Source organism: Pogona vitticeps, chromosome 7 (assembly GCF_051106095.1).
Source record: "Pogona vitticeps strain Pit_001003342236 chromosome 7, PviZW2.1, whole genome shotgun sequence".
In the NCBI taxonomy this organism is placed as follows: Eukaryota; Metazoa; Chordata; class Lepidosauria; order Squamata; family Agamidae; genus Pogona; species Pogona vitticeps.
The window spans coordinates 13660058-13674998 of record NC_135789.1 but is presented as its reverse complement, the minus strand read 5'-3'; the positions used below and the strand labels follow the sequence as shown (position 1 = coordinate 13674998).

The window sequence follows — 14941 nt, the reverse complement described above, 5'->3', positions numbered from 1 at the left end:
AAAATCGTCAGGCGTCCCGCGCCTTTGCAAGAATGAATGAGGTCTGCAGCTCAAGGGCCCGGCCTGAAGGGAGCCACAATCGGAGACTCGCTCAGAGGCACTACCGGCACGCTCTTCCAAAAGGCAGGTCATTGGATGCAGAAAAACCAGCAATGTGGCCGCGGCTCGTCCGACACAATCTGCCGTCTCCTCACCCTTGAACGGAAGCCCGTTAAAAGTTTCACAAGGTAGGATCAATGGGATGCCGGAAAAAAGGGTGGGGGTGAAAATTTGGGCAGTTGAGAGCATGGATGTCTTATTCCCTTCCAGGGGGAGATAAATAGCTTTCCTACAAAGTTCATTTACTCACAAGGAAGCCCATTTCTTTTGCACTGGTCGTTCAGAGTGAAGGGTTTCAATGGGTCGAAGAGGGAACTGTGGTGTTTTGAGTCTGATTTTGCAGCAAACGGTTTCGATCTGGAATTTTATTTTGATTTCTCGGAATAAAAAAGCCACGGAGCTCACAGTCCTTCATGTGGCGAGATTCTGCTCGCATCAGGCCCCAAATGGTCATACGGTAGGAGTCCTGGGCCAGCGGTTTTCGTGCCCCCACTGCAGATACTGAAAACCACAGATTATAGCAAACACTATACATAGCATGGGCTCTCGTTCCCTCTAGTGTCCAGTCCTGGTAACTTCATCGTTGGAGATAATATATACAGCAGTTTGGAGATTTTTCTTTTAATATTTTCAGACCGTGCGTATGTGAATCTGCGGATACTGATCCTGCCAATAAGAGGAGCCTCCTGTACTGCGGCAACTCCCTCCATTCTGCAGTATGGCAGTCATCACACCATCCTAGCTTATGTGCTTTACTTCAGTTAAAATAATATTTAAGCTTCTTTATTTATACATGCATTGTTTACAGTTATCTCTCTCCCCCTATGGGCGCTCAGCCCGGGAGAGCTGCTGTGGCTCTCCAGAAGTTGGTGGCTTACAACTCCCATCATCCCCAAGGAGAATAGCCCCCCAGTAAATTCTGGGTCGTTCAGGCGGTTCTGTCTCTAGCTGTGGGGCCAGAGGTTGGGAGTTCGATTCCTGCTTGGGCCTCCCGGATACGGGTGGACCGCTCCCAGCTCGGCCAGAATCCTCTGGAATGCCATGGTTGCGCTGTGCTCTAACTACTACGCCACCCTGCCTGTACAGAGGGCACCTGGGTGGTCCTCCGCAGCATGGGAGGCTGGCGTGGCCCCCTGCTGGTTGGCCTTCTGACGGGCCGGGGGCTGGCTGGACCCCTGAACAGGAACGCCGAGGTTCCCCACTGAGTCCTGCCCCCTTCCTCCCCATGTGCCAGCCAAACAGATGTTCAGGATTCGGGAAGGGGTGTCCCTGAACACATTCCTGGGCCATGATGCCGCCCCTGATCAAGGCTGGCTGGAGGTGCCAAGCCAGCCCTTGTCAAGAGGCTGGGTGAAAAATGGAGGTGAATCTGGTCGGGATGACCTCATGGGCAGGGGGAACAAGAAATCCCGACAAGATTGATGATGGGCTCCGAGAATTCGTTTTGGCATCTCCACCGCCCTGGCCAGCTTGGTGGGGAGGAGCTGAACCGAGTCCTTCTCCTCCTCCTCCATTTATTTTATTTTATTTTTTTGTGCAATCAACTCGCCTCCAAGATCCTAAGAACAGCGATCTCCCACCCGCTTTTTTGCTTTCCTCCACCCTGGGAGTCTTGTCTTCCGGCACTATCTCTAGTTTCGTTTTGCACCATTCCGGCCCTTGAGTCGCCTCCAACTCACAAAGGAGGGCTCTCCAAAATTTCCCATCCTCCACAGCCCGGCTTGGCTCTTGCAAACTCAAAAATCGTGGATTCCTTGAGACTTGATGGACTCCGTCCATCTCACATTCAGCCTTCCTCTTCTCCTGCTGCCTGCCACTTTTGCCAATATGGCAGTCCCTTCTAGTCTCCAGCACCTTCCAGCTTTGTGGTTCGAAAATGATGATGATGTGAATGATTGTAACTATGAGCCTGGCTGGCTTTTGGGCTCTTCGGTGTGGGCCCAAGGAAAGGCCTTTTCAGCAGCTGATCCCGGGTTGTGGAGCTCAGCTGGGTATCAAAATAGGGTGTCTGATAAACCTCTTTATTAGGTTTCATGCCACTAGCTTAGGGTTTTGGAATTAGGTAGCTGCATCTCTGACAGGCTAACGCGGCTGATGCTTCTCCCCTGATATGTCCAATGGGTCTCTAACTTTTTAAATTATTTCTATAGATATTTGTGAGAATAGAATGTTATACAGTAGGACCCTCTTATGCACAGGATCGGTATCTGCTGGCTCACTTATCCACAGACTGAAAATATTAAAAGTATTAAAAGAAAAATCCTCTTTCTAAAGCTGAGGTTACCAGATGTGGCCACAAGAGGGAGCCAGAGACCATGCGATACATAGTGCTGGCTAGAGAAATATATTCAACAAGGCCACCACCAGAACTGGCCACCAGAGGGAGCCAGAGACCATGCGGTGGATAGCATTTGCTATTAAAATAGAGTTCTGTATAATCCACATTTTTCAGCATCCGCTGGGGGGCTGGGAACTGATACTCCACATCTACAGGGGGGTCCTTCTGTGCACATATCCTGCACAGAAGAAGGAGTTGCCTTAGGGAGAAAGAACAAAAAGGGCTTCTTTTTACTTTATTATTTTTAATTATTTTTTGGACCTTCTGGGGTCCACATGGGGATCAGCTGGAAGAAAAACCCCTACCAACTAAAGAGAACATAAAAGAACAGAAACTTTATTTTTGCCTTTTAACAAGGACTCTCGCGCCCACCCGGGCAAAATTACTTATCGAGATCCATGTGCTTGGGACGCCCGAGGGCGTCTATGGCACCTCTTTTGATTCTCATTTCCCACCCCCCTTTTTTTCCTATCATAAAAGAAACATCCAAGACAGCTAATAAATCATTAAAACCCACAAAGGATCCGAGAGGAAAGTAAAGCAAATGAAAAAAGAGGACAGCCTCCCCCCCAATGAACTGTAAAATCAATAGCCGAGGCAAATTCAACCGAGTGCCGAATTATCTCTTGCCAAAAATCGCAGTAATGTTGGCGCCGGACCACGGCCTCTGCCTTAAACCTACCTCGCCAGGCTGCTGGAAGTGTCAATGTCTTTTTGTTATTTTTTTAAACTTTGTGGTTGGTTGGTTTCTAAAACCTTCATAAGGTCTTCCATGGTTTTCTAAAATAGGTTTATATCCTGTTTTTTTTTCCAGTTTCTCGCTTGATCTCTTGTCCTCCATGGGGAGAAATACAGCATATAAATCTATACATATTTATATGCCATAGGGCTGTGGTAGACACACGCACAGACAGAGAGAAGGAACGTGTTATCCGCAAGGAATGAGTTCCGACGCCCCCCCCCCGCCGTGGATGCTCAAAACACAGATGTAGAAACGCTATACTGTACATGGCATGGCCTGTGGCGCCCTCTTGTGGCCAGCAATGGCCAAGACAGCCTGAGGTAGTTGGGGGGGGAGAGGTTAATTTAGTATGTACTGTATTTTTCAGCCAGCGGATAAATAGAAGCGGATACTGTTCCCGCGGATAAGGGGGTCCAGATAGATAGATAGATAGATAGATAGATAGATAGATAGATAGATAGATAGATAGATAGATAGATAGATAGATAGATAAAGGGATGAGCTGATCGATCGATCGATCGATCGATAGAAGCGGGGCTGCAAGCCAGCTGCCCTTTTTCCCGCAGGGGTTTCCGAAGCCCCGGCACCTCTTTGCTCCATCGCATCCCTGTCGGCCTCTTGGGGGGGGGACCCCTTTCCCTTGGGGGAGCCCCGGCACCTCTTCCCTCCCCGCCTCTCTTCTTCCTCCTCCTCCTCCTCCTTTCCCAGCCCGCTCCGGCGGCGCGCCCGGGCGCGTCCCCGCCTCGCCCCGCCTGCCTCGCCCGTCCGCCTGGCCCGCTCCTGTCGCCGGAGGAGGCCGACCCCGGCGCGCCACCGCCTGAGCCGCGAGCTCCCCCCCTCTTCCCGGCCGGCCAGCCCCCCCCCAACCCACCATGCCTGGCGGGGCGCTCCGGCCGCTCGGCTGGCCCGGGCTGCTGGCCTTCCTCGCCGCCGCCGCCGCCGCCGCCGCCGCGCCTCCATCCTCCTCCTCCTCCTCTCCGGCCTCCCCGCCGCCGCCGCCGCCGCCGCCGCCCGAGGACCCCCTGGCCGGGCAGCTGGGCGACATCTCGGCCTGCCGGGGGCGCTGCTCGGGCCGCCTGCCCGCCCAGGTAGGGATTCCCCCCCCCGTCACCGCCTTTCCCCATCGGCCTCCTCGCGAGGAAGACGGAGGGGGGGGCGACAGAAAAGAAGGCCGGCATCGTTTTCCGCGCCCCCCCCCCCGCAAACGAATGAATGAGTTCTTTTATCATCTCCCCCTTCCCAAAAACAGCATCTTCCCTCCGTGGGAAAGGAAAGACGCGCTCCCTCCGCCTCTCTTCGGAGCCTCCCGGCATCATCCTCCGCCAGGCCTCTTTCCCAGGAAGGACCGCAGAAGGCCCCCTGGGGTGGGGGAGAGGCCCGAAATAAAAAAAGGGAAAGCATTGGGGAGGGGGAGGGAGGGAGGGAGAGAACCCTCCCTCCGCTCCCCATGAGGGGCTCCGGGGCTGGGGAGGAAGGGCGCAAAAGGATATTAAGACTTTTTAAGGGTCAGGTCCTGCTGTTATTAAAGGCTGAGTATAGGCGGACCCCGGTATCTGCGGGGGATCCCTTCCAAGCCCCGGTCCCCCTGCCGCGGATAAAACGGGGGGGGGGGGTTATACATGACGTGGTCTCCGGCTCCCTCTCGTGGCCAGTTCGGATCATGTCACCTTTCAGAAATATAGTCTATTTTTGAGATTTTTTCCCTTTTAATATTTTTCAGATAGGGATTAGTGAATCAGCTGATACTGAGCCCGCAGATACAGGGGCCCTGCTGGACTCTAGGCACAGCCGAAGGCCATCCCAAGGCATTTTGAGGCCTGAGGCACAGAACAAGTGGCAGGGCACCCACAACAAAGGCAATGGGATGGATTCGCTTGGGGGTCCCTTTCCAGCTCTGCCGTTCTACGAAGAGGAGGATCTTTAAATCCTTTTCATCCCACCCTTGCATCGTGTGGGGAACACATCTGTTATTTGTTCCGCCATCATTTCCCTTTCCCCATATATATATTTCAAAACCCACCTCTTTCTTTTGTTCCCCTCCCACTCCCCCGCCCCCAAGGATGCCGTTCTCAACGCCTGTTATCGGGGCTGCCGGCTGTTTTCCATCTGTCATTTCGTGGATGCCACGGCCAAGCTGAACACAACTAGAGCCGAGTGCGAATCGGGTGAGACAGCATCTGTGTGTGCTTCCTTCTCTTCCTCCCTCCTTCTTTTCATTTCCTCCCTCCCACCCCCCCAGTCACATTATCCAGAGCCCCTGTTCTACTTAGGGCTGTCATCTCCTGGCTGAATTCGGAGCTCCCGCAAGCAGGTTCCCAGGGACGGACTGGGATGATGCGAAGCGCATCTGGGAACAAGATGACCATCATCTTCCCCACCCACCTCCACTGTCCCAAAGCTGGCCCGCAGGAAAGCGAGAGGCTTTGCAAAAGCTAATCATTTCAGGAACAGCTTAGTAAACTCTTCCAAGACTTGGTTGAAAAAGGAACATTTTAAAATACACTGCATTAAACCCAGGGGCTTTATTCCTGCCTTCCTGAAGTCATTCCATCTGGGTGAAGAACCTTGGGAGGCCAAGAACATGGCCTGGAGTGTGCTTCCTTTCCTTCTCCCTCCTGGTCTTCTTTTCCTTTCCTGCAGTGTCTTTTTTTTCATTGCTGTAGTTATATGAATTCATGGATACTGATCCTGCGGATAACGGGTTCCCCCTGTGGATTTTGCGACTCTGCGTTCTCCATTTCTAAAACTCTTTCCCTTGGCTGTCTTTCTCACAGCCTGCCTGGAGGCATACGCCGGAGGCGAAGAGCAATTCGGTTGCGTGACGGGTTGCCGGACTCAGTTGCCAGAAACGGAAAGCAGACCAGAACAGGTAGTTATTCCAGTCCGTACTGGACTCATCTCATGTCCTTCTTTTAAAATGCAAAGGGACACACTTGGTAGATGAGGAGAGTGCTCTGGGGGGTGTAGTAGTGTTTTTGGGCTGTCTGGTTGTGTTCTTCAGGTCCTCAAGAACATGGCCAGACCGCCTGAATAACCTACAACCACCATCGGATCCCGGCCATGAAAGCCTTTGAGAATGCATTGCTCTGGGTGTAGTTTATCTTGATTTTAGTAAAACTTTAGACGAGATCTCCAGGATGCTCTTGCAACCCCCAGTGGATAAAATGTGGGCCCGGAGATACAGGAGGTCCAGAAATTGCTGACCAATGGTCCTTCATCCTTCTGGAGAGAGTGGCCAGCTCTGAGCTTCTTGCCGGTGGTGTTAAATCTGATTTTTGTTTGTTTTTAAATATACAGCTCCAGGGCCCGAAAGCCACCTCCTTCTCGGTCTTCGACCTGGTCTCCAACTTCTGCAACGATCTCGTCAGCTCGGCCCAGAGTTTCATGTCCTCCACATGGACCTTCTACCTCCAGGCAGACGACGGGAAAGTGGTGGTGTTCCAGGTGGGTCACGGTAGGCTGGGAAAAGGGGGCAGACCGTGGGGTAGTGGAAGGAGAGCTTAGCCTCAGAGGATGGCAGAGGGGGGACTTGAGGGGCGAGGGGAGACTTCGGGGACTGATTTCCAAATGAAAGCAAACTCGTTGGCAATTTGCAGAACAAAGGTGGGCTTAGAACCTCAGCCTTTTCTTTCACTCCCTCTTTGGTCTTCAGTCTCAGCCGGAGATTGAATATCCCGTTCCGGAAGTCCAGGCACCCAAATCGGAGGTTTCCGAGAAGGTCTGGACCGATGCGGCCTCCAACACCCTGAAGCCCCATACAGGTAACTCCAGGGAGGTCAAGGGAGAGTAGAGGGGCCGAACGGGCCAGAGGCAGGCTGGGGGCTCCTGGTGAGGAAGACGTGTCTGCTCCTTGGAGGGAGGGAGGGAGGAAGGGAGGGAGGGAGGGAGGGAGGGAGGGAGGGAGGAAGGAAGGAAGGAAGGAAGGAAGGAAGGAAGGAAGGAAGGAAGGAAGGAAGCTGATGGATGGATAAGAGGAAGGAAGGAAGGAGCTGATGGATGGATAAGAGGAAGGAAGGAAGGAGCTGATGGATGGATAAGAGGAAGGAAGGAAGGAAGGAGCTGATGGATGAGAGGAAGGAAGGAGCTGATGATGGGTAGAAGGGAGGGAGAGAGGAAGGAAAACCCCACTCATTGCCTGCTACTGTCTAGGAGGTCCTGGGTGGCAGGTACAGCTTTTGCCCCAAGACCTGGCTGCAGCTGTCCCGCTGAGCATTTAGACTGGCTTAACAATGGGGACCAAAAGCTGGGGCAGCAACGACTCTCAGCCCAACCCAGGAAGAGTTTTTGGCAGAACGTGTGGAGGCTGCTTCGAAGGAATGCCTGCTGGTGGAGGTCCAGGGCTCTCAACCCTCTTTCTGCTGGCCCCCGCCAGGCAAGGCTAGTCCCACTCCTTTGGCAATGCCCTTCGTGAGTGCCTTCCTTCCTTCCTCCTCTCCTTTATTCCCCTCTCCTTTGACCGGTAAACATGTCATCAGCGTAAAACAGATGGTTGTTGGTCTGCCTCCTCAGGCTTCCGGGAGAAACTGGAACGGCCTCCGGTGGGGGAGCCAAATCCCGGAGTCGCCGCCGATGTCCCTCCCCCGGCCGAAACCCAGGCGCCTCCGGAACATGATTTCCTCGGCTGCATGTCCAAGTAAGACAGCTGAGGGGGTGGGTGGCTGGGTAGCGGATTTTGGCCAGTTGTGATTTGAAGGCAAGGACAGGGGGAATACTGTTCTTGGACCACTAAAAATATCATCACCCTCATCACATCATAGTAGGAATGGAACCCATGGATCATTGAGTCCAGCCGCTGTCAGAGAGGCGCAGGAGGGGGGGATTTGAACTCCCAACCTCGGGCTCCGCAGTCAGATCTAAACCAGCCTGGCCTCCAGTGGCAGGGAGTTCCAGAGTCTTAGGGCACCCGATCTGACTCCTCGAAAGAAGAACGGCAAAGAGGGGGCTGGTCTGGTTTCCAGAGAGTTGGTTGGAAGGGCCCTTCAAACAAGGTGCCACGATTATGGCAGGGGGAGTGGTGGCTTGAGTTAGGGGGCGGGGCTACCTGGGAGAAGGGGTGGGGTCATTTGGCTGGGGCGGAGTTTTCCTCGAGGAGGAGCAGCAGCAGCAGGAGGAGGAGGAGGGCTGCCCGGGGAGGGGGCAGGCCGGCAGTAGCCGACCCCTGTTCCTCCGCTTTCTGAGTCACTGACCCCCCTCTCCTCCTTCCTGCCTCGGCCTCTGGCGGTGGCTGCTCCCCTTCCCCTTCTCCACTAGCCACTTAGAAGCTTCCTCTGGCATTCCAACGGCCAGCCGTAACCTCGTCGTCTCTCTTTGGCGGGGGGCATCCGGGTGTTACAGGCGTTCGGGGCTGCCCCGCTGGATCCTGGCTGCCTGCCTTTTCCTCTCCGTCGTGGTGATGCTTTGGCTGAGCTGTGCCAGCCTGGTGACTGCGCCGGATCAGCACGTCAAGGCTCAGGTAGGAGGGATGGGGCACGTTGGAAAGAGACCACATCAGGCAGGAAAAGGTGGAATTCAGCAGGGAAAGAAGAAGGATGCATGTGAGATGCATCAACACCCTCAAAGAAGCCGCTGGCTCGCATCGGCAAGCACTGAGCAGGACTGTGAAGGACTGGACCTTTCAGAGGTTGCTCATCCATGGGTTCGCTGAGAGCCAGAGACAACTTAGGTGGCAGTGCCAGGGCAAAATCAAACAAGAGATAGTGCTGGAAGTTTATTGTGACGTCCTCCTTTCACGTCACACTCATCTTGACATCATCCTTTCACGTCACACTCATCACTGAAGGACAGGTGATGTCACCGCAGCTGTCACAATGAGACTCTCAGGGCGGGGAAAGCAAGAGACATGGCGGAGATTTCTCATTCATGGTGTCGCCATAACTCAGAGAGCACACCGCAATGACAAATATATATATATATATATATATATATATATATATATATATATAGAGAGAGAGAGAGAGAGAGAGAGAGAGAGACAGAGAGAGAGACAGAGACAGAGACAGAGACAGAGAGAGAGAGAGAGAGAGAGAGAGAGAGAGAGAGAGAGAGAGAGAGAGAGAGAAACAGGGCTGCTAGCATTACGAAAGATGTCAGGGTTTGCAGGGTGGGGGTTCGAAAGAGAGAAGACAGAAGTTGCAACACCGTAGGGAAAGGATGTAAGTCGAAGTTTCTGTCCACACGCTAGAAAACGAATGGGGGTTTCCCCTTCTCCTTGCTTTTTTAGGGTGAAATAAGGAAGTGTTGCTATTAAGTCCTTAATTAATCACCTGCCTCCTTTCTTCTAGCCCCTGAGCATCAATGGAGACAGAGAGTATCTGGAAGACCTGGACGGCCCCGTGCCGTATTCCTTGCGCCCTCTCATCGCGGTGGCCATCTGCCCAGCCGACGAGACCGAGGAGGAAGTGGGCATCCTGCCAGTCAAAGTGGATTTGGACAAGACGGCACTCTGAGAGCTCCCTCCGTCTCGCCCTGACATCTCCCACCCAACCCCTCCATAATTTCCTCACCATGACGTGTCCCCTCACGCGCGCCCCACACATTTCCCCTTAATCGCATCCTGTCTTCCCATCGGCAACCCCATTTCGGAGGAACCCAATGGGTTAAACAGTAGCACCTTCATATCGGCAGGGGATTGGTTCCAAGCACCCATCCCTCCACGGATGCTGGAAAATATGGATAGTAGCAAAGACTATTTTAAAAGCCAACAGCACGGTTTCTGTCTCCCTCTAAGGTCCAGTTCTGGTCACTTCATCTTTAGAAATATTTCTCTCTTGGATTTTTCTTTCAAAATTATTAATATTTTCACCTGGTGGATAAGTGAATCAGCAGATACCGATCCCGCGGATATGGGAGTCCTACTGTATGCCAGAAATCCACCCACTCCATTTCCACCGGCCACTTTATCTTGGGAAGTAGAGCAGGACAGGGAGGGATACTGGGTTGAAAAATAATGACATTTAATATTTCTGTGAATGGCCTTTAAAAAAAAATTCACCCAACTTGGTCATGGCTTGCAGAGGGCTTAAGGGCATTTTTTTACTTTCTTCCCTTCTTGAGAGAGTACTGTATCCCGCTTCCATGTGGGACAATCCTGGTTTCAGTCTGCCTTGGACAGCGTGTGTTCGAAAGGTCAACACGGAAGGTCTGACTCCTCATCAGGCAGCTTCCGAGATTTTGTGAGATGGTAAGAAGTAGGAAGAAAATTCCAGAAGAAAGGAGGAAATGAGTGTCATCTCTTTGTTTGAGTCCTGAGTTCCGGACGAATCTTCTAGAAGGGGGTCAGGTTGTAGGGGACGTCCGGTTTGAATGCTGGAGTTTGACGCCCTTCCCCAGAGATGTCTATTTGTGTAGCATTTCTTAAACAGTAGGAACCCCCATATCTGTGGGATCAGTATCTACAGCTGAAAAAAATATATTTAAAATATTAAAAGAAAAAAAAAGTGTTTTCCTCACGTACAGTATTTACCAGAACTGACCACTAGAAGGAAACAGAGACCATGCTATGTATGTTGAAGAATACATAGCATGGTCTCTGGCTCCATCCAGTGGCCAGTTCTGGTAAATACATCATGAACATGTTTACCGTTTTTTTCGTTTTAATATTTTTAATATTTAATATGTGTGATTGCTGGGAAATGGATCACACTGGACCGGACCACAAGTGGGCCAGAATGCAAGCTATTTCTCAGTGTGATCACACACCCCAGTCAAACAGGAAGTCCCAGGGGGGTTTGTCTGTTCCAGAAAATAAACTAAGAAGTTTAATTTAGTGATGGAGGAAGAGCCAAGGACACGTTCATCAGAAACATTTATCCTTATCTCTCTTTCCAGTCGGGCATCTTGTCCCATTCAAGGGAATCACAGGTTCAAATTTTTCATATCTTCTGAAATTGTGGGGTGTTGTGTGTGAGGATTTCCCCCCCTTCTTTTAAAATTTCACCATTCACGAGTTCCCTGCTCCTTCTGCAGACCAGTCTAAAAGCTGTGATGTTGTAAAGGAAACAAAATTCATAACAACGATGCCAACAGGAACAATACATCTGCTTTATGGCTTGTAAATTCCGTCTAACGCTCAATGCTTCTGTATATAGGTTTAACTTATTTTCCGTTAAAACAGCCATGTTTTGACCCCTGAACAATTCCTGGAGAGATGCTTTTTTGAAAGTCAGCTCTGGGCTGGTTATAAAGAACGTTGCTTGAAAGAGAAACAGAGAGAATGCCTGGTGTGTGCTTATTTTGCTTTCAGTCACTTTTTACAGTCTTGTTTGGAAATGCTTAACTCTTCAGAGCTTTCCAACATCTGGGGTGGGAAGAAAATCGGGGAGGGAGGGGGGTAGATTTTAGATATCTTTGCTGTGGACTTCCTTGGTCTGTTTCACAGAAGCTTCTGGAAGATGGATGCTCCATTTGTAAAATTAGGCTGTGTTTGTGTCATCTCTGTTCCGGTCAGCTTGTCTTAAGAATACCTTTGGTGGCATTAAGTCCATTCCAGTTAATTCTTTCTTTCTTTCTTTCTTTCTTTCTTTCTTTCTTTCTTTCTTTCTTTCTTTCTTTCTTTCCTTCTTTCCTTCTTTCCCTCTTTCTTTCTTTTGAGGGGTACAGAAGAATCAGATCTTGGTCGAACTGAGTTGCGGGCCCCATCTGGACAGTTGTTATCTCATACCTATCTATCTATCTGTCTGTCTTTATCTGTAATCTCTGCTGTCTATCTTTATCTGTAATCTCTAATAAACTTTTTTGTCGGCTTTGGACATGCTGAAAAAGACCTGGCTCGTTTAGTTTGCTAATTTGAAAAGAGAAAAATAAAATCCAAGCTGTGAAAGGGAGCAGGCGTGGCCTTTTATTTTCAATCCAAAGAAATTGAGTTAGGTGGAAAGATTTATTTACAGTATTTTAAATGTTTGTCAGCTTTCTCCTAAAGGATTGCAGAAATTGAAGGGATTGCCACCCTCAAATTTTCATGGTTTCAGCTATCTGTGGTTTGGAAACATTAAAAATAGTAAAATAAAATATTCAGAAATAAGTATTTCACCATGTATTACCAGAACTGGCCACTTGAGGGAGGCAGAGACCATGCTACGTAATCATCAATAAAAGGAATACATAGCATGGTCTCTGGCTCCCACTAGTGGCCAGTTCTGGTAAACAGATTGTGAAAATACATATTTTTTTCTTTTAATAATTTTAATATTTTCAGACCATGGATGTGAAACAGTGCTTTATACTGCATGACATTGCAACTACACCCAACCATCATGTCAGATAGGGTCATTTCCATAATCACCTTAACATGGAGAAATGGTATAAAGAAATATGGAATGTGGCCATTAATTGATAAAATAGGCATCCTTCAGTCTCGAGAGACTATGGTAACGTGCTCTGTACGGAGGACTTGGAACAGCGTCTAGTGTTTTGACGCTGTACGCGAAGCCGGCGTGTCCTCTCCAGGGCACGAAGCCTGAGTAAAATAATATGGATAAACTAACCCATGAAATCGAGATTAGAAATACACATGATTTCAAAGAAATATCGAATTTATTTTCGGTATATGTGTTCAGAAAATGAAAATGTGATGGCCCTGGACAGGCATCATCATGTTATTTCTGGAAAGCAATTGGGGGGGGGGGGGTAGTTACGAAACAAAGCAAAATAAATATATGAATTAGTCCTGAGGGTGGTGGAGCGAATTGAGTTGAAAATGTATATGTTCCCTTTTTCTTTTATTTTTTAGCCAAAATATTAGTTGCATTGTGTTTATTCGTTGTTGTTATATTATTGAAAATGTATATTTCTTTAGAGGAAAGGTTCTTCTCCAAACGAGTTACAGATGTAAAACAAAAGAGCCAGCATATTGTCAGGGTGAGGAAGAGGGGAAAGGTGTGTGGGGTGATTGCAGCTTTCCAGAAGTTCAACTGAATATTGATCAGGGAACATGACGACGTGAACCCCTGCTTCAAAGAAAACCAACCTTATAGATGGCAAACCAGAAAAGATTTCCTTCTCCTTGCGCCGTTTGGCTCGGTGAATTGCACAGGTCTTCGGAAAGTGGTCCTGCACCTGCCATGGCATCACAGTCCCCAAAATTTGCTGCATAAGAAACATTTTCAGGAAGTGACGGGAAAAGATGCCTGATCTGGCCCATAGTTAACCTTGAGAAAAGAAGAAAGAGGGGAGACAGGAGAGTGCTTTTCAAAGATCTGAAAGGTGGTCTTACAGAGGAGAGAGGCAGGATCTGTCCTCCCCGAGCGCAGGAAGCGTTAGAATGGGCTCAAGCGACAGGATGCCCAATTTCAGCTGAAGATCATAGAAAAACTTCCTAACTGTTAGAGTAGTACAATGACGGGACCCATGATCTCTGGAGGTGGTCAAGTGCTCCAACGCTGGAAAAAATTGGACCACCGTGAACCTGATCTGCTTGGATTTGGACTCCATGGGCTTAAGAGGCCCCTTTGGACACCGTGATCCCAGGATGATTCTACCAAAATATCTTTCTGCACTCCAGCTGCTCGGTGGTGCTCACGGCATGGAGATGGAAAGTGATATTTTGACTGTTCCCTTTTATCCCTTGGCAAGGTCATCCCAGGACAACCGCCTTTCGCTCCAGAGGCCGACAAAGAATGCGTAACCGGAAAACATTGTGTGTCCTTTCACGGATGCTTTAGCCTCAGGAAAGTTCCAAGGCTTATCTCCTTTTCACCTCCCACGCTGGTAAATGGCTATTTATCACTTGCATTCCACCAACAAGAGAGAAAGACTGGCCAGAGAGTTCTCCTTTGATCCGTGGGCCTCAAATCCCGATCTTGGGAAATTCCTAAATCCCCCTCTTTTTTTTGCAATAAGAATAGCCAATGTGACTGGAACTAAGAAGCCACTTCTTTTGCGGTGTAACTATTTTATAGATACTGTACTTTCATACATCATGGATAAGGTGGCCTCATTGCTTAGGTGTGTTTTGTAATCAGTAGTTTATAAGCTTTCGATGTGGCTTCCCAAAATAACTAAAAGGTACCATTGGAATTACTTTACAATCACGAGAAAGTAAAGAGCTCATTTTCAAAAACAGCAAAGAACAACAGTAGCATAGAGTCATGTAAGGCTTTGGGCCCTGTAACTAATTACTCTAAAAATAATTTCCCAATTTAATAGAGGAAGCCTAGGACTTGCTGTTACGAGTTTCCTATATTTCACCCTGTGGTATAAGAAAAGCATCCACAGACTGGTTTGTAACGGATCTGGGCCTCTGTCAGAAACCTGACCGGGGTTCTGGGATCCAGAGTTGCTTGTTGCTGGTATTCCCTTCCGGCATCTCCTTCCTCTTGCTGGGAAAATCCACCCACAACCTGACTGCGCTATAGCCCAGCGAGGTTCAGTGTGGACGATGTGTAGGTGGGCGGCTTACTGATTTATTTTATTTTATTTTGCAGTGGCTGAGAAAATCTGTACCAGTAGGTGGGGTCTGTCCGCTGCAGCAGAAGAGAAGGGAGGCAAAGAATTGATGTCTGAATGCATGCAATCGGAGATGGAGAAGGAGAGGGGGGAAAAAAGGTCTGATTGCACACCCGCTCTGTGTGTGCGCGCCTCTGCTTTTCTTGCACTTTTGTGCAAGAAAAGGTGGAAATCCAAGCAAGTCTCCGGCTTTGAAGCTTTCTTGCAGCGAAAACAGACATGGAAATCGTTGTATGAGAAAACCTGGTTAGCAGACACGCAATGGTTGAGGCAGGCTGCTGCATGTACAGACTTCTCGTCAACCATAATTAGCGTTGCCG

The 14941-nt window shown here is 49.6% G+C and overlaps 1 protein-coding gene across 2 annotated transcripts; it reads left to right on the top strand.

The window, feature by feature from the left end:
• The first annotated feature begins 1304 nt into the window (after positions 1 to 1304).
• On the top strand, positions 1305 to 12001 carry TMEM59L (transmembrane protein 59 like). 2 transcript variants are annotated; one of them, XM_078379052.1, is made up of 8 exons: positions 1305 to 4267; positions 5239 to 5344; positions 5954 to 6048; positions 6477 to 6623; positions 6832 to 6940; positions 7689 to 7812; positions 8514 to 8631; positions 9461 to 12001. In XM_078379052.1, exons 1-8 carry the CDS (start codon positions 4052 to 4054, stop codon positions 9623 to 9625), a joined length of 1080 nt encoding a protein of 359 aa, XP_078235178.1. In that variant the 5' UTR covers positions 1305 to 4051; the 3' UTR covers positions 9626 to 12001. The 2 variants fall into 2 exon arrangements, with proteins under 2 accessions (XP_078235178.1, XP_072834050.2); XM_072977949.2 differs by having other exon boundaries at positions 8430 to 8631.
• The last annotated feature ends 2940 nt before the right edge of the window (positions 12002 to 14941 follow it).

Excerpts from the sequence above, each read along its gene's own strand:
- TMEM59L (XM_072977949.2), top strand. The coding sequence starts at position 4,052 with ATGCCTGGCGGGGCGCTCCGGCCGCTCGGCTGGCCCGGGCTGCTGGCC. Across the intron at positions 6,941-7,688 it reads CACCCTGAAGCCCCATACAG|GCTTCCGGGAGAAACTGGAA; the intron begins GTAACTCCAGGG and ends CTGCCTCCTCAG. Across the intron at positions 8,632-9,460 it reads ATCAGCACGTCAAGGCTCAG|CCCCTGAGCATCAATGGAGA; the intron begins GTAGGAGGGATG and ends CCTTTCTTCTAG.